The sequence below is a fragment of the Lepidochelys kempii genome, chromosome 2, assembly GCF_965140265.1.
Source record: "Lepidochelys kempii isolate rLepKem1 chromosome 2, rLepKem1.hap2, whole genome shotgun sequence".
Classification (NCBI taxonomy): domain Eukaryota; kingdom Metazoa; phylum Chordata; order Testudines; family Cheloniidae; genus Lepidochelys; species Lepidochelys kempii.
The window spans coordinates 57170437-57188707 of record NC_133257.1 but is presented as its reverse complement, the minus strand read 5'-3'; the positions used below and the strand labels follow the sequence as shown (position 1 = coordinate 57188707).

The following is an 18271-nucleotide window of genomic DNA, read 5'->3' as shown; positions in this document are numbered from 1 at the left end:
GGTTATAAGAGGGGAAGAAGTAATAAACAGAAATGTTTGTACACCATGGAGCGCAGTTTTCAGAGAGATGCATTCCCTGCTTGCAGTGGTGAGGCCTAGGTACAATAGTGAGGAGGTGGCCAGGTTGCATGGGCAGCCCTAACTGCATTTCCTGGTTTTCAGACGTCTGAGTTTGACATACCACCAGGCAATCTTAACTCATGGTAATAGGGTTTTTTTGGCCATTGAATTGGTTTGTTTCACTTTGAAGTCCACTGGCTCAGAAGGTAAGAATAAAAAACAAAAGGGAAAAGATAAGAAATTGGGCAAAGGACACTGCTCCGGAAAAGAAAAAGAAAAGGCAAAAAGAAGTATTAATTTTTCAGAGATAAAGGAGATGTGAAAATTTGTTAAGAAAAAAGGCACCACTTTGTTATGAGTGAAATAATTCAATTCCATGACTGTTCATGTTTGTTATCACTTGTCTCACTTCTCAGAACATTTCATAACCCTGTCCTAACACTGTAAATGTGGACACTTCTACCTTCAAATTTAGTGTGTTGCACAGAGAAAGTAATCAAAACCTCCACAGCTGTTTCAACTACCACCATCTAAAAACTTATCCACAAAAGGTAGAGAGAAAAAAGAAATTCTGGTAGAAACCTGTCACAGCAGCAGGACATTTCATGTGATTACACCCACTGCAGCCAAGCCCAAGCAGCCAGTCAGCCATCCTGCCGTTCCCTCTTATTGGTGGTGGGTGGGGAGGGGAGTCTTTCCGACTCCTGATATCAAGGCTGTCTTTTTGTGAGACCCACCCCAACCTCAGGCTGCCATGCCCTCTCCCATCTTCATAACCTCCCTTAGGAAGACATTGGGAGTCTCTCTGCAGTACCCCGAATGATGCTTACATGCACCTAGGGGACAGGAAAGGGGTTCTCTCTATCACATCCTCCATTCCCTACAGACTCCGGGGGGTGGGGGGAGGAGAACCTCATCCCATCTTCACACACTCTCCAGGGGAGCTGGGAGGGGGAGGTCTTCTCCACCATACCTCTTTCTCGCAGACTATGGGGGGGCGTCTCTCTACCAGAACTCCCCCCACTCACACACACTCCCCCAGGGGCGGGGTGTCTGCCACCCCCCCACACACACACACACGTGGTGTGTGTGTGTGTGTGGGGGGTGTTTATAGTGCCCCCCATGCCCGAGGAGAGGTATCTTTCTATTCCCCCCACCACCACCGTATCCACGGACACCCCAGAACCTCCCCACCAACCGCCGCAGCTTCCCCAGCCCAGCTGCCCGAACCTCCCCACCCGCCAGGGGCTGCTCCGGTCACCCGGAAACGCCGCTCTCCCTACTCCAAGGTCCCGCCCGGCGACCCTCCTCCCCGGCTCCGCCGCTAGCTCCTCACCTGCATGGACGCCATGATGGATCCGCGCCCCCCTCCCCTCTGCGCCGCCGGCGGGGACCCGAAGAGAGAGACACGCAGCGACGTCCCCCTCCCCCCCCGTCACGTGGGGCCACAAGCCGAAAGCGGGAGGACGCATGCGCCTCAGCGGTCAGAGCTGTGCTCGGTACCGGCCGCGCCCGCCAGGGTGTCACATCACAGCGAGGCGAGCGGGGCGGAAGTAGGGAACGTGCCGCGTCGGCCTGTGCGCGGCGAGGGGCCTGGGCCACCGCGTGGACTGGAGCCAGCGGAGCGGTAGCGCGCCCTGAGCCGGGAGGGGATGGGGCGTTGGGCGCTGCGCCTCTGGGTGAGCCTCCCCGCAGCGCCTGGGCGGGGTGCTCGGCGGCAGGAGAGACCCCGGGGCCTCTGGGGAGCAGGAGCTCGCCACCGCTCTCCAGTTCTCTTCGCCCCCGGGGCCTCTGGGGAGCAGGAGCTCGCCACCGCTCTCCAGTTCTCTTCGCCCCCGCGGCTGCTCCATGCGCGGAGTGGAGCGGGATTTAGGGTTGCCGGTTCTGGTTGCACGTGTTCCTGGAGGTGTTTTCACACGATGTAACCTTTAATTCCTGGAGACTCCAGGCCAGTCCTGGAGGGTTGACATTGTATCCCCTATCCAGCCCCCGCTGATTGCAGGGAAAGCTGCAGCGAGGTCACATGAGCGTTGAGTCACGGTCTACTTCTCTGAAACTCTAGCTGGTCTCTACTGAGCATGTGCAAATTGTGATGTTTCAGATGCTTAAATTATAACTTTGCTAAAGGTGGGTAGATTTTCCTGGAGGCAGCACAACCCTGAGATGAAGGTCATGTCCTCGCTAAATAGTCATACCCCTGCTCCAAAGCACAGAGATGCTAGAGCTTCTCAAAGAACAGGGCATCTGCATTTTTGTTAAAAATGGTAGAACAAGGTATTTTTCTTTCATGTTTTCAGAAATAGCTGAAATTTTCCAGAAGGCTTCAGCCGGAGGGGAAACAGTTGGCTGGAAGACTGTTACATTTTGGTAAATTTATATGCAACTAAAAACAGAGTGAAGTGTGGGGCAGCCTTCATAATAGGTAGTGCTACCAGTCCTGCCTCTAATACTAGTTATTCCCCCACTGTCCCTTCCCAGGCTGCAGGTTAGTGTCTGGGTGAGTGCATGAATGTGTCTGGCAGATCACCTGTGAGATCCCATGATTTCCATGAACAAATAATCTGGAGAGTTTCTAGTATGATGCTGGGCAGCTCATCCCATTAGTTACTCTAAAAAATCTGCTGTGTCATCATCTAGTTGTCTGTAGACCATTTAAGTCCTGGGTTCTTTTTGTCCTTTGTGTTGCGGATCATGTAGATGCAGTCAAAGATTTTGAGTACGTATGGCCAGACATTTTTGAGTGGTGCACTTTAAAAACAAATTTTACATGCATATACATGCACAAACACCCCCCTTTTAATTGTGCAAGTATTTTATTTTTTAAAACCACCTGTAGTGTGTTGGATTTTCTATTCTGTGATTGGAGCTGGTCCTCTTACCAGAAGTTGCCATCTTAATAAAGCACTCAAGATAGTTGAATCCAAAGCTGACTGCACGGACTTACAAAGGGATCCCACTAAACTGGTTTCAGAGTAACAGCCGTGTTAGTCTGTGTTCGCAAAAAGAAAAGGAGTACTTGTGGCACCTTAGAGACTAACCAATTTATTTGAGCATAGCTTTCGTGAGCCTATGCTCAAATAAATTGGTTAGTCTCTAAGGTGCCACAAGTACTCCTTTTCTTTCCACTAAACTGGGTGACTTGGCAGTATCCGGAATATGGCGTACAGTTCTGGTCACCCCCTCTCAAAAAAGATATATTAGAATTTGGAAAAGTACAGAGAAGGGCAATGAGAATAATTAGGGGTATGGAACAGCTTCCATACAAGGAGAGATTAAAAAGATTGGTTCTAGTCATCTTAAAAGAGACATCTAAGATGGCGGATATGATTGATTGCTATAAAATCATGCAGGTATGGGGAAAGTGAATAGGGAAGTTTAATTTACCCCTTCACATAACACAAGAACTAGGCATCACCCAATGAAATTAATAAACAGTGGATTTAAAACACACATAAGAAAGTACTTCTTCACACAATGCATAGTAAACCTGTGGAACTTGTTGCTATGGGATGTTGAGAAGGACAAAGGTATAACTGGATTCAAAAAATAATTAGATAAATTCCTGCAGAATAGGTCCTTCAGTGGCTATTAGCCAAGATGGTCAGGAATGCAACCCCATGCTCTGGGTGTTCTTAAACTTCCAAATGCCAGAAGATGGGACTGTGACGGGTTGGATCACAGAAAACCTCTTGGGAACTGCCAACTGATGTGCTGGGACTACCTCTGAGCCCGCTTTCCCTGTCACCTAATAGCTGTTGAAACTCCCTTCTCTGCAGCTGATGAAGTGAGCTGTAGCTCACGAAAGCTTATGCTCAAATAAATTGGTTAGTCTCTAAGGTGCCACAAGTACTCCTTTTCTTTTTGCGAACACAGACTAACACGGCTGTTACTCTGAAACTTCTCTTCACTGAAAGCATTTATGTTTTGAGAGCAAAGGTATGCCAATGGCTGATCAGCACATGTAAGTTTTAGAAGGGAAAGGAGCCAGTAGCCTGCCAAAAGACTGAGAAAGAGGCTTTGAGATGCAATCTAGAAGCATTTTCATGCTAAAATAAATGACAAGGTCACATTTCCAAGTGAAATCCTTGTGATAGTGAAGTTAGTAGGCGTAAACAACTCGAGGTGGGATTGATGTAGGGTTAACTCTGCTACTGCCCTTTTGACACAGTTAAAATATTAAATTGAGCACCATAATTAGCTTTACTAAGTTGTATTATTTTACATGAACCAAACACCTTTACCCTAAAATGTTTTTAATGCTATATGTTATACACACAGCAAGCATATCAAGTTTAGGCAATGGGCATGTGTTCAGCTGTAAACGTGCATATTGATTAGTCAACAGGGGCATAATTACAGTGCAATAAAACTGATTTGAAACCATGGTAATGAACTTCTCAATCCTGTTCCAGAAAATCAAGGTCAAAAGATTGTGTGTGTGGCTGCCAGCACACACCCTACAGTGCAAATTAGATTTTGTTTTGTATGTTCTACTATATAAAGTACATATTAAGGCCAGCTTTGTAGGACTTTGAGTTAGGTGTTATAAATACTAATATCACCCTCCATTCTGTAATAAAAAATGACTAATTTCTCTTTCATGTCTTTTGCCACTACAGGTGCTCAGCTGCAAAAATATACAGCCCTGACATGCCCCTGAATTTATGAAAAATCTCTTTCCTGTATTTAGTTACACTTATGAAGGTTTTTAATCCAATCCAAAACTGTTTTGTGTTATTTACTAAGGTATACTCATGCAATATCCAGTGCTAACCCAATTCTGTCCTCACTCCTACACAACCCCATGGATATCAAAAGTAAGCAAAAGGTACAATTTGGCCCTTAAAAGGATCATTGTGTATCTTGTTTAGGAAACTGTTAATCTGATTCTGGCCCTGCTGAAGTCAATGGCAAAGCTTCCACTGACTTCAGCAGGAGCAGGATCAGCTGCTTTATAACTACCAAAGGTATTATTTATGCAAATTTGGCCTCCTACTTTTTCAGCAGTGGCACTGGATAATCCTCCTCTAGTTTTTATGCGAAGAAAGCTTTAGCACCCTTTGTTGTCATTGGATTTGAATGGAATATGGGCTATTTGAGTGTTCCACATATGTTGTACTGTTGCTGTATACGCTACTTCCCATCCCCCAATTTGTTGTTTCATCTGTGTGTGATATTGTAACCTAGACTGCAAACATTTTCAACATGGTGTCTTTTAAAAAGTGTTGTTAAAGTGTCTAACACAGTGGGGCCCCATACTCAGATTAAGGCACAACAGTAGAACACGTTGGAAAGAACTCTCTGCTGGTCACAATAGAACTGAGTAAATAGAACACAATGACTAGTTTATTCAGCAAATAATTTCAGTTCTCTCAATTTGTTCATGAACAGGTCATGGAACTCTTTGTTCTAAAGTATTCACTAATTTAGACAGTGAAAAATTCTCTTTTGGAAAATGGTTCACAAACGGTAGCACAAATTCTCAGTTTGCATTTCACCCCAATGCTGAGGACTGGCCCAAGGCCCTACTTATGGGCTGTGCAGGGGAAGGAGGGCTGTCTGTGTGCATTGAGAAGAGACGTCACACCAGCCCTGTAGAAGATTATACCAGGGAGTAGGGCAAGAGAGGGACAGTGGACCTTCATTTATGCTTGTATAGTGACACCAGTACTCTGTGTAAATAGTGCCGAGGGACAGCTGGAAGACCAGCCTTTATAAGAAGGTGGGGGGTACTAAGTGGCTGCTGAAAATATCCAACACAATGGATGAAATTCATTTTACCTATATAAAGCTTCAATATTGGGCCTCAGGTCTGACGCTGCACCAGCAAAGTTAACAGTTTTGCCATGGACTTCAAGGGTGCACAATCACAGTCTTAGAATCTAACTCCAAATTTTATAGAGACAGAATGAATTTCAAGTGAGCTGTAGCTCACGAAAGCTTATGCTCAAATAAATTGGTTAGTCTCTAAGGTGCCACAAGTACTCCTTTTCTTTTTGCGAATACAGACTAACACGGCTGTTACTCTGAAACCTGTACTGTGGTGGTTAGTTTCATAAATCATTTGGCATTGCTTCTGTTTCTTGATTAGTTACATAAGACATCCAACCACCACAGTGCAAGTCATGAATGTTGTACTTGAATATACAATTTAAAACTTTTTCAGTAAAGATTCAAGCATTTGATGTTAATTCACTTTTTTTGATCATTTCTGTTAAAGCTTCAGGGGTTGAATGTTTAGAGAAAGCAAACCCAAAAGGTTACAACTATAGTCAATCAAAATTTGCCTTTGAATTCAAATGGCTATTTGTAGAAATTTTTTTCCATTATTTAACATGGTTATAATTTTCTCTCATGGTGAGCATATTGTTTTGACTGTTTACAATATTTTGTGATGTGTATAAGCAGTAAATAAAGATTAAAAATAAAATATGAAACAAGTTTACTGAACATTAATTTCTGATTTTAGTGAATATTAAAAGTGTTCATGTTAGAATTTGACAGGAAGTGCACGGAATCACAAGCATCTTTGTTGGGTTTTGTCCAGACCAGTTTTATTCCACCACTTTTCATCCCCCATTATTATCTATAAAGTGTTTTTGCAAGAGAGTTATAAAATGAACCTTTTACTTAGGTATTACTAGTGTCTTGAATATTTCAGATACTAAACTGCATCTTAATGTCTGATTCCTTGCAAATTCTACCACTTTGGTCATGTTGCACCATGTTTTCTTTTGTCCTGCCTCCTCCACCTTCCCATCAGAAGTTACTTGTACATTCACATTAATCTCCCTTTGTTAGTCCAGTGGCCTCACAAGTATAATCTGCAGTGCAAGGAGGCTACATCTCACAAGTGAGGAGGACTGCATACTTCACAAAGGAATTCTGTTTGTTTCCCACTTGACCAGTTTGGTTATTTAAAGAAGGCTATTGACCTCTGCAATGCATTAGGAATTTCTCAGGAACAGGATCTTTTGAAGAAAACAAACTGACTTCACCTACATAAAACCACTGTAGCTCACGAAAGCTTATGCTCAAATAAATTGGTTAGTCTCTAAGGTGCCACAATTACTCCTTTTCTTTTTGTGAATACAGACTAACACGGCTGTTACTCTGGGACCACTGTACCTGCGTCTCTCCAGCAAAAGAGGATGAGAAGTGGAATCAAACCAGAAAAGAAAAAAAATGAAATACATGGGAAATAAAAGACAGCTAGAAGTAAGAAATACTCCTGAGTTTATGCTGTGACTAGTGTGTCTTTAAAAGACATATTGTTTTGCTGCCTGTTGAAATGATTGACCTACCTCAAGCTAAACAAAGATTGGTAGGTAATCCCTTGTGCAATTTGTGCCAAGCTTCTAGGCTGGGATTTTAAAAGAGAAGGGAATTAGGCAGCCAGGAGAATAGTACTTCCTTACCTCACAGGGGTGTTGTAAGGATAAATGCAATTAAGGATTGTGAGAAGCTCAGATATTTTAGGAGCTATATAAATACCATAGAGAGCTAGTGAATGATGGAATAAATGAAATAGTAATCTTGAGTATTCTGGGATGTAAGGAGATAACCAAGACATTAGCGATTATCTTCAAAAACTCATAGAAGACAGGAGAGATTCCATAGGACTGGAAGAGGACAAATAAAGTGCCAAGATATAAAAAGGGGAATAAGGACAACCCAGGCAATGATAGACCAGTCAGCTTAACTTCCGTACTCAGAAAAATAATAGAGCAAATAATTAATCAATCAATTTGCAAACAACTAGAAGATAAAGGGATAAGTAATAGTCAACATGGATTTGTCAAGAACAAATCACTTCAAACCAAACTAATAGCTCTCTTTGACAGGGTAAGAAGTTTTGTGGATGGGGGAGGGGGGGAAGTGGCATATCTTGACTTTACTAAGGCTTTTGATACTGTCTCACAGGACCAATTCATAAACAAACCAGGGAAATACAGCCTAGATGGAGCTACTATAAGGTGGGTGCATAAAGGTTGGAAAACCATTTCCAGTGGTTCACAGTCAAGCTGGAAGGGCATACTGATTGGGGTCCTGTAGAGAGTGGTCCTGGGTTCAATTCTGTTCAATATCTTCATAAATTATATAAATAATGGCATAGAGAGTACACTTCTAAAGTTTCAGAGTAGCAGCCATGTTAGTCCGTATCCGCAAAAAGAAAAGGAGTACTTGTGGCACCTTAGAGACGCTCACGAAAGCTTATGCTTAAATAAATTTGTTAGTCTCTAAGGTGCCACAAGTACTTCTTTTCTTTTAAAGTTTGTGGATGATACCGAGCTGGGCGGGGTGGCAAGTGCTTTAGAGGATAGGATTAAAATTCAAAATCATCTGGACAAACTGGAGAAATGATCCAAAGTAAACAGGATGAAATTCAAAAAGGACAAATGCAAGGTACTCCATTTAGGAAGGAACAATCAATTGCACACATACAAAATGGGAAAGAACTGCCAAGGAAGGAGTACCGTGGAAAAGGATCTGGGGTTATAGTGAAGAGCAAGTTAAATATGAGTCAGCAGTGTAATGCTGTTTCAAAAAAAGCAAATACTAGGGTGTATTAGCAGGAGTGTTGTAAGCAAGACATGAGATGTAATTTTTCCACGCTACTCCACGCTGATAAGTTCTTAACTGGAGTACTGTGTCCCATTCTGGGTGCCACATTTCAGGAAAGATATGGACAAATTGGAGAAAATCCAGAGGAGAGCAACAAAATGATTCAAGGTCTAAAAAACATGACCTATGAGGAAAGATTGAAAAAATTGGGTTTGTTCAGCCCAGAGAAGACTGAGGGGGAACATAACGCTTTTCAAGTACATAAAAGTTTGTTACAAGGAGGAGGAAGAAAAATTGTTCTCCTTAACATCTGAGACAAGAAGCAACAGTCTTAAATTGCTACAAGGGAGTGTAATGGGGTGCTCACTGTACCCCACTGGTTTCAGCCTCCTGGCCCAGCTCTCCACTGAGTCAGGACTACTCGAAACTGGTGCAACACCTGTGCTCTTTATTCCTGTGTCTAGTCCCCACCACCAAACTCCAACTATTTACAGCTTAGGCCTAGCACAGGCCTCAGTGGGTACAGGGTAGTAGGCTCCTGGCGAGCCTATTCCCCCATCCTGGTCTCTGCCCCCTTGGGCTCACTACCTCCCAAGCTTTTAGCCCGTTAACGAGGCTGGCAGGTGTGGCCAGTTTCCAGGCCAGTCCCAGCTAGTTGCCCAGCCCCAACCCCAACCCTTTTCCCCTGATTGGGACTGAAGTGGCAGGAGCTGATTAGGGCTTCCCCTGCAGCTCCCTGCCACACACTTCGCCCACTAAGTAACCCCTGGGGGGGCTTGGTTCGGCCCCTTCTCCCCTTACCCGGGAGGTGATTTCGGGGCAGCCTTTGGCTTCTGCTAGGAGGTCCCCTGGATCCCCCTCACAAGGTTTGTTGGTTCTCCACCCACAAAAGCCACAGCGTGTGGGGCAGATTGCTCCATAGCTCTACTCCTACCTAGAGGTCTGCACCCCAATCACAACTGGGCGGTTGCTCTCCCAGCTGCTCCCCTTTCTTGACTGGCAGGGGAGCCAGGTGGGCCTGGCACCCGCACCGGCCATCCTGGGCCTCTGGTGCAGGTACCGAGCCCGAGGTGGCCTGGCCCTCATTGCCTGAAGAATGCCCCTGCAAGCATTCCCCAGAGCCTTCCCCCTTTAAACCTCAGACCTCCTCTCCTGCGGTTTCCACAGCGGGGCACCCCTTCAGTTGCTCGCTCTCCCCTTCTTACCCGACTTTTCTCTGCCTTTGTTGTCTAGGACCTGCTTCTGTCTTGTGGAGCCCTAGGTCCTCCCCTTCACTGGGGCTGAGGGATTCACCCCACTTTTCCTGGGGGCTCCCTCCTTCTCCCACCCAAGGGACTCCTCCCACAGCTGTTTTTCTGTCCCCCACACGGGGTAAAGCAGCCCATCTACTACCCCCACCCATTGCCAGGCAAATCTGCCCGCAACCTCCTGGGGCACCTGTGCTACAGGACAAAGCCTCCAATCCCTATGGATGCATTCCAGCATAATTTGTCTCCTGGGGATAAACAAACCAGTGCAGTTTTGAAAGTGCACACTGAACGAGGGAGCAGGCCGAGGCCATATGGACCAAACCTCTCTGGGGCTTCCTCCCCACCCATAAGGGGATGGTGGCCAGCCCTCGCCCTCGGTTCTTCTCTCCTGAACTCCTCCAATCACAAAATTTGGCAAGCTCGCCCTTCATCACCAGGCAGTCCTGGGATTTGGGACCCTGCTGCCTGCAGTGCCAGGAGACCAGTTGACCCGAGCGAGTGGGGGCCCCCTTAGCCTCCACTCTCTTTTTCTCTAGGCCACTCCCAGGGGGGAGGCTTTCAGGACTTCTTCCCCCAGTCCAGGTCATGGCCTGTCCGCACCTCCCTGTGGGGAAAGTCCGCCTCAGCCTCCTCTTCTGTCATTTTGACGGTGGCCTCCATGGTCATCAGCTGGTGCCTCCAGACTCAGACCCACATGTTCTCTGGGAGGCCCTGCACAAATTGCTCAAGAATCACCTGATTCATTATTTCGCCCACTGTCTGGGTGTTGGACCGTAGCCATCACATAGCCCAGTTGGTCAATATTTTGGCAAAAGCTCAGGGCTGCAAACCCCCTGTCCACCTGAAACTTTTGCCTGTACTTCTCGGCCAACAGCCCCATCAGTTCCAGGACAGCCACCTTCACCGTCTTATAATCTTTGGCCTGGTCGTTGCTTAAGGCCATATAGGCTGCCTTGTGCTTCACCTGCCAGATAAGGAGCCCATCTTAGCGCCCACATTGCCTTATCCCAACCTACGCCCATGGCTACCCGTTCAAAAGTACATAGGAAGGTGTCGTGGTCATCGACAGGGACCATTTTACAGAGCCCCAGCCCTGTTGCACAGTTTCCATCAGTGCTTCGGGGACTCACCACCCAGTGCAGGAGCTTTTTCTGTATATTGGCCTGCTCCCGGATGAAGTCATGGAAGGTTTTTTGTTGTTCAGCCTGCCACACAAATAAGGCCTGCCTCTTGGCCTGGTGAAAAGCCTGCAGGGTTTCCTGCAGATCCTCCAGCTGCTTAGCCAGCCACTGCACCATGCCCTCCATTCTCTCGGGTTGCCACTCCCTGGTGGTGGCTTTTGGCTCCTGGGCAAGCTCACACGTGTAATGGGGTGCTCACCAAACCTCCCTGGGTTCAGTCTCCTGGCCCTAGTCCCTAAAGTGTCAGGACCACTTCAAGATGCTGACGCACCCGTGCTCTTTATTCCTGGGTCCGGTATCCATCACAAAGCTCCAACTCTTTACAGCTTATTTACAGGTTTAGCCTAGCACAGGCCTCAGTGGCAACAGGCTCCTTCTGCACCAGCTTCCCACTTCTGGTCTCTCCACACCTTGGGCTCACTGCTTCCCAAGCTTTTAGCCCCTGTTAACAGGTTGGCAGGTGTGGCCAGTTTCCAGGGCAGTCCTAGCTAGTTGCCTAGCCCCAACCCATTTCCCCTGATTGGGGCTGGAGTGGCAGGAGCTGATTAGGGCTTCCCCTGCAGCGCCCTGCCACAGGGAGGTTTAGGTTGGACATTAGGAAAAACTTCCTGTCAGGGTAGTTAAGCACTTGAACAAATTGCCTAGGGAGGTTGTGGCATTTCCATCAGTGGAGGTTTTTAAGAACAGGGTAGATAATAACTAGACTATCCCTAGCAGGTGTTTACTTAGTCCTGCCTTGAGTGCAGGTCACTAGACTAGATAACCTAGAAGTCCCTTCCAGTCCTACCCTTCTATGGTGGATACATCCCACTGAAAATGAATGTGAGTTGTGTACCTAACTCCTTTTTGCCTTTGAAAATCTTCTTTCTAGTGATTTATGGGGGGGAGGGGAACGGATCAGTATGCTGAAAAAGCAATTATGTACATAGTTCTTCCAAAAATCAGTTTTCATACTTGATAGAGTCAGCTGAAGAAAATAACTTAACCTTTTTCAGAACCTACATAATCAACTATGTAAATTATGGCATATGTTGAACATGAGGGCTCAGAAGTTACTCATTGTTAATAAATAGCTTTACAATACACTATAGAAAGTACAGCCAATTCTAAATAAAAGTAAAAAATGTAAGTAAGTTTATGAACTAAAAGCCTTCCACATAAATCCAAAAAGTGTATTTAAATGACTTGTTAACTGCTTAATTGTAAGTGATTCCAACCTTGAAAATGAGGAACTGAGAGAAATTAAAGATTTATACAGCTGTTTCATATGGCTCATACAGAATTAAGATAAGATTGATGGAGAAAAGATGACAAGTAATTTTATACGGCTGTATAATGGACTAAAAGTTTATGAAACTTCAAAAGATGGTAAAGACCTCACATAAATATCAGAAAAGATCAAAAAGGACTTTGCAAAGAGGAGACACTACATATTATCAGAAGGAAAACAGAATTGTGCAGTGTTAGCCAACAAGGTTACATCACCCTAAACAGAAGTATCCCAATTAAATATTGGCAGAGACAACAGAACAGCATATGGCAAAACAAGAGACCCTAGAAAGGGATGTTCTGAGCAAGTGTTTATTGGCAGCATAAAATGCTGAAATTCCAAAAGCAGAAGCAGGATGCCACACGACATTTGCATGAGTTCAGGTTTTGAGAGCAAACCCCACACTAAGTGTGCAGTTACAAATATGAAACCACAAAACAGATGCCTTCTTCTCTCATTGGACTATGAAAAGTAAATGCATAGAGCACAACTAGTATTTTAAATGGACTCCAATTTATATAAAGTAAGATTTGGGTTTTGGATTAAAACTCATCAGCTTTTCAAAAAGTGAAGCAGTCAGATAGCCCATATGAATAAATCAATTCTGATGCTTTCAACAAATAGCTTCTCACAAGCCAAACCATCATCTGGACAAGAAACAAGATGAAACTTTTTTTCTATAGTAAAAGAGCTACACTAGTTTGAAGTTAGAAATTTTAAAATTTCTATTTTTTAATTCAACTGGTGCAAACACTTAATGTATATGCACTTACACCAATTTAACCTTTGCTTAAATCAGTTTAGGTTAATTCTGTAATTTACTGATGTAAATCAGAATGAACCTAAATTGACTTAAGCAAAAGTTAAACTGGTGTAAGTGCATGTACATTAGGGGCCAGAACCAGTTTAGCTACATCTATTTTAAATAGCTCTAGTTAAACTGATGCAATTTTTCTACTGCAGACTAGGCCACATAGCTCTTACTAGTAATTCAGCAGCGGGCTAAGATTGATCACAGATAAACATCTTGCTAACTTTCTGTTGATTCCCTTAGGAAGGACCACAGAAATACTACAACATGACCACAGTAATAATATTGCTGTGAACTGAGGTTATTATATCTATTGAGATACCATCTTTTTTGAAATCATACGACCTACAGTGCATCTTATCTACACACCAGCTTCACTTGATAAGTAACTTTTAGACACACATCCTTTTACCTAAATCATAATTTGTTTATTCTAAGTTAAATACTTCTCAGAGGGTACTTACTTAAATTATGAAAAACTTGAAAGTGACTTAGATGTCAGTGAAACTTTCACCTGCAATCTACAAGTTTCACATAGATCTACAGAAATAATTCTGACGCAAATGATGGATTGCTTAACTAACAGATTTTCCAGTCCATTGCACAACACTACTTCTACAGAAATAGTGTTTACATGCACTAAGAAGATAGCTGAAAGAAAGCATGCATGCTAAAAAGCAGATAGATCTTAGAAATTTTTCAGATAAAACATGTTTTGTGATATCACACCAAACAGAGCTTTTCAGAGCTCAGACAAGAGGTACTGAACTTTGGGATGGATGACATGGGCATGTGTAACACCAACAGACACTCGTGTTTTAAAAGATTCTGATCTCAAGTGCATGTGCACCTAAGAGTGGGGTCCACTCGTACGGAACATCTCTAAGACGCACAATTGAGTTTTTAAGCCAAAGAATTCACCCATGTTTTAACATTTGGTTAGAGTAACAGAAGAGTTTATAAAAAGAAAAGGAGCACTTGTGGCACCTTAGAGACTAACAAATTTATTAGAGCTCTAATAAATTTGTTAGTCTCTAAGATGCTACAAGTCCTCCTTTTCTTTTTATGGATACAGACTAACACAGCTGCTACTCTGAAAGAAGAGTTTATGGCAAACTAAGATTAGAGTTACATATTACCTACTGTTACACATGGTGGTTTTCAAGAGAAGATATTTACAATCTTCAACTGTTAAACGAATATGAGAAGTTGGTGATATTTCTAGTGTGAAAGGAAAAGGCCTAACTGGCAAATTAATAAAAACCTGAATTAAGCATCTACAGTTCCATATTGGCTCCAAAAAATCAATTCCCAGAGTAGTATTGAATTAGAATTAACTACCTGTGTAGTGAGATTTTGCTTTGTTACTTAACAGGATATTAAAATCATTCATTTCAACTTGGTAAACACTATCATAAAGATTAATTACCAAAAGCATAATATGGTGTTATATTTGTATTAAATGTACACATTTCTAAGAATTCTCAAGTTTGTATTTTAACTAAGCAAACCAAAATTCAACAAATTCATTAATGGTTAGGTAATTTTAATTTCCCAACCCTACTCACAAACTTATTACCCTGCATCCCTTATTTCACAGCTCTCTGAACTGCCATTTCCAATATACAAGTTCAATAACCATTAAAAAAAAAAAAAAGGGGGGGGGAAGTATTCTGGACTTGCCAGAAAAGAATTGTGATTTTACATCCTTTAGTTCTTCCAGCATCAAGATGTATTCTGTCCACATATAGAATTAACCTCAGTAGCAATGACAGGACACTATAATGAACTAATGCAACTGTGTCAAACTTCCCAATTTACATTTCTGGATGGGAAGTACTCAAACTTTAGGTTCCTGGCACATGATTAGGCTGGTGAAACTAGTATGGTTTAAAAGGCGTTTGTTGATTAGATAAAAGGTAACCTTTGTGTTTTCCTTGTGGCTGCTCTAGTTAGGTTACTCACACAATCGTCTCTCAAGAGTGAGTTGCCAGAAGAGCTACTACTTTTTAAATCTTCTTGGATGTACACCTTTCAACCATGTTCAACACAGAGTTCACAGCATTACTATTTTCTCCTAACATTGCCACCCCATAAGCTGCTTTTAAAAATCAACTCTGTTAGAATTAGATTTATCTGTTGTTTGTCACAAAAGCATTCTTCGAAGCTGAACTACTTTTTCCATGGGGGGGGAAAAAAACCCCAACCCAATGACATTTTACCGTTTACTGCAAAGCTTTGGTCCTTCTGTCTTAAAAGAAGATTGTCAAGTAATTTAAACCCAAACCTGATTCACCTTAAAATAAATAAATAAATAAAAGTTACTAGCATATTTCTCCCACTCAGTTGTCAAGATTAAGTTACACCTTCCCACTACCCTCCAATTAGAAGAAACCACTATTTTTGTAGGACCCATGTAAGAACATTGTGCTTTTGCTAACTTGGCAGAAGCAGCTGAACTGTTCTAAAAACTGTTGACACCAGATACACAAAAACACAACATTCATATGTTGGGATGTAAATACTAAGTGAAAATTAGAAGCAAGTTTGCCTCTGTTCCATTAGATGAAAGGTGTGGAGAACATTTACCATGTATGCAGAAGATCTATTCAGATGCTGGGAAGGAAACCATTTTTTCCAAGCTTAATGGATATTACAAACAACGAAGAAAAAGAGCAGGTAGTACCCCTTGACCAGTTAAGAAGAAACGTACTATACAAACACCAGCTGAAAAACTGAAGTGCTCATATTCCACATATTCTGAGATCATTTGGCAATAAAAGCCACTTTGAACTTTGGCTATATTTGCATAAACATTCATGCAGCTCAAAATGGTGGCCTAGTTAAATCTTGTGGCATGTGTCCCTTGAACCTGGAGATTTAAAATATATTTCAGCCAGTTGAATGGAATTCTGATCGTTCAAGTGCAAAGCTCCTTTTGTGGCAGGCCATCGTAGGTGGAAGATGATCAGTCATGGACAGACAAATTACTCCATTGTAACTCATAGAATTCTACTGTGTCCTGCAATCAAACTGGAAATGTACACAACCAAAGATTTATTCCCCAGCTATATGTAGCTGATGACTTGACTTGGGTAAATATTTATCACATGCTTTCAGTTATGGCAAAGTTAGAGATGAGCATACCTCAAAAAGTTCTTTTTGGCACCTAGCAGTCTAGATTCTTGTTAGTATATGGGGGGAAAAGGTGAGCTGAATTTAAGAAAAGGCTCATGTTAATTTCTTCAATATTTTCCACTTCTAATTTAACTGGAAATGTTACAAGGTCAGTTTAGCAGTAGTTGGCTGCTTCGGTTACAACAAGCAGCGCTTAAACATGGGGGAGGAAAGAACTGAACATCCTAAGGTCTGTAAATGATTTTGTTGAAATGTTTTGGGTGGGATCTTTTATCCACACTAATTTGCCCATCTGTAACCCAAATATCAATTTTATATATTTACAATTTATTCACAGCATAATTGTGAACATGTGATTCCGCATATAAAAATCTGCTTAAAGATAAGCAGTCACAAACCAACAAAAACTAAGTTTTAAAAATTTTTCATTACGAAATTTATTTTGAACTCAGGGAATAAGTGTTGCAGGTTTCTATTTGTCTATTATCATACCCATGTCACTATCAAGTAAATTGCATTAGCTTCTTCCCCCGCACACACCTTTATTTGTAGGTTAATTTTCTTAACAGCAAGAACATTCTGCGCAGTGCATTCTCGAACACTACTCCATTTCCTGGGGTGCTCAAAGCCATTTTAGCTTCAGCTGAATGTCTCATACCAACACCCAAAGCACAAAATAATTACACAAGAATACAATAGCTATTGCATCTTACTGCTGAAGTTAGATTTATCATCCTCTTCTAAGAATTATTTTGGTAGTAGAATTCTCCAGCCTGCCTCTTAAAGAAAGAGACTTATTGTCACACTGTTCACCATGTTTGTTTTATGGAATCTTGTTTTGTGACATGAGAGAAGAATGAGTATGACAGGCAATTACCAGCAGGAATTGAACAACGGACAATTACATGTTCCACTCAAAAATGAGTAAATATCGTTGGCTTGCCCTCTCCCCTTAAAATCTTAGTGGAAACATTGGATATATTTAAGAAATCTATGAAAGATTCTCAAACATCTTTTTAATACCCCTTTACTTCAGCGAAGAACAAAAAGGCCTCCACTATTCAGCTTTTCTTGTATATGCAATGGGGAGGCAGGGGAGAGGGAAGGAAGAGAAAAAAAAAAAAAAAAGAGGGAAAAACTACCTCTTTGGTAGCCATATTTAAGAAGTTTAAAAGGCTTTGATCTGAGAGTAAATACAGAGTTTACATAACTGATCACAAACAGTGGAAAAGAGCCATTACAGGCTATTATTAATCTTGTATATTAGGTCAAGTGACAGTACATTATGAATAAACTTACATTTTATATAGAACAGAAGAGAGTATACAAACACTAATTATTATTAGTTACTAACATGTCTATTTAATTCTTTCTAGTAAGCCACTATCAGAAGGGATGCATTTTTATTAGACAAGTGACCTGAACATTTTAAATTGATCTAAGGGGTAAATTAAGTTATGACTGAAAAATAAACCAGGTATACTTTTCCATTTCTAAAAACACCGCTAAATTTTGATTAAAACAAAACAAAAAATTATTCTAGATACTGTTTTCAGCCCAAAGTGAATGTTTGCCAGTTTACAAATCCTTGAAAAAGGGGATTTATAATGCAAGTGCTGATATAACTTAAAGTTATAGCTATGCTAAAAGGACAATTACCCTGTAAGGTGATCAAGTTCAGAGGTTTAAAAATTGCGACAATGAGAGAAAGTTAGAAACGCTAAACACCTACACATTTAGCGAATATTAGCTTTTAAGTAGCATTGGCCTAAACTCCAGTATTTTAAATGAATATTGCATTAAAAGATAAAGTTCTGCCATACCTAAAGGATAAGGCATAGCCATCTACCAATTGGCATATTTATTTATTTGTCTGTTTGTGAAAAGGGCCTTATTTGTGTAATCAGCAAAACAAATTTAAACTTGAATGATTGCTATGCAACAGATTTGAAGATAATTGCCTCTGCAGTGAACTTTACAGTTCTCAACCGCACAC

General features: G+C 42.2%; 1 protein-coding gene and 1 long non-coding RNA gene across 6 annotated transcripts in view; one reads left to right on the top strand and one right to left on the bottom strand.

Annotated features, from left to right (window-relative positions):
* The window catches only part of UBE2W (ubiquitin conjugating enzyme E2 W), a 57077-nt gene extending 54998 nt beyond the window's left edge, over positions 1 to 2079 (bottom strand). For 2 of the 5 annotated variants that reach the window (XM_073330847.1, XM_073330846.1), the window contains exon 1: positions 1397 to 2079. In XM_073330847.1, the coding sequence (XP_073186948.1) occupies positions 1397 to 1411 (15 nt within the window). In that variant the 5' untranslated portion in view covers positions 1412 to 2079. The remainder of the gene's footprint in view (positions 1 to 1396) is intronic. The other 3 variants (XM_073330848.1, XM_073330849.1, XM_073330850.1) reach the window with 3 other exon arrangements.
* LOC140906615 (uncharacterized) lies at positions 1483 to 6169 on the top strand. The gene is made up of 3 exons (XR_012157167.1): positions 1483 to 1739; positions 2358 to 2427; positions 4680 to 6169. It is a non-coding gene; the product is annotated as an uncharacterized lncRNA (long non-coding RNA).
* The last annotated feature ends 12102 nt before the right edge of the window (positions 6170 to 18271 follow it).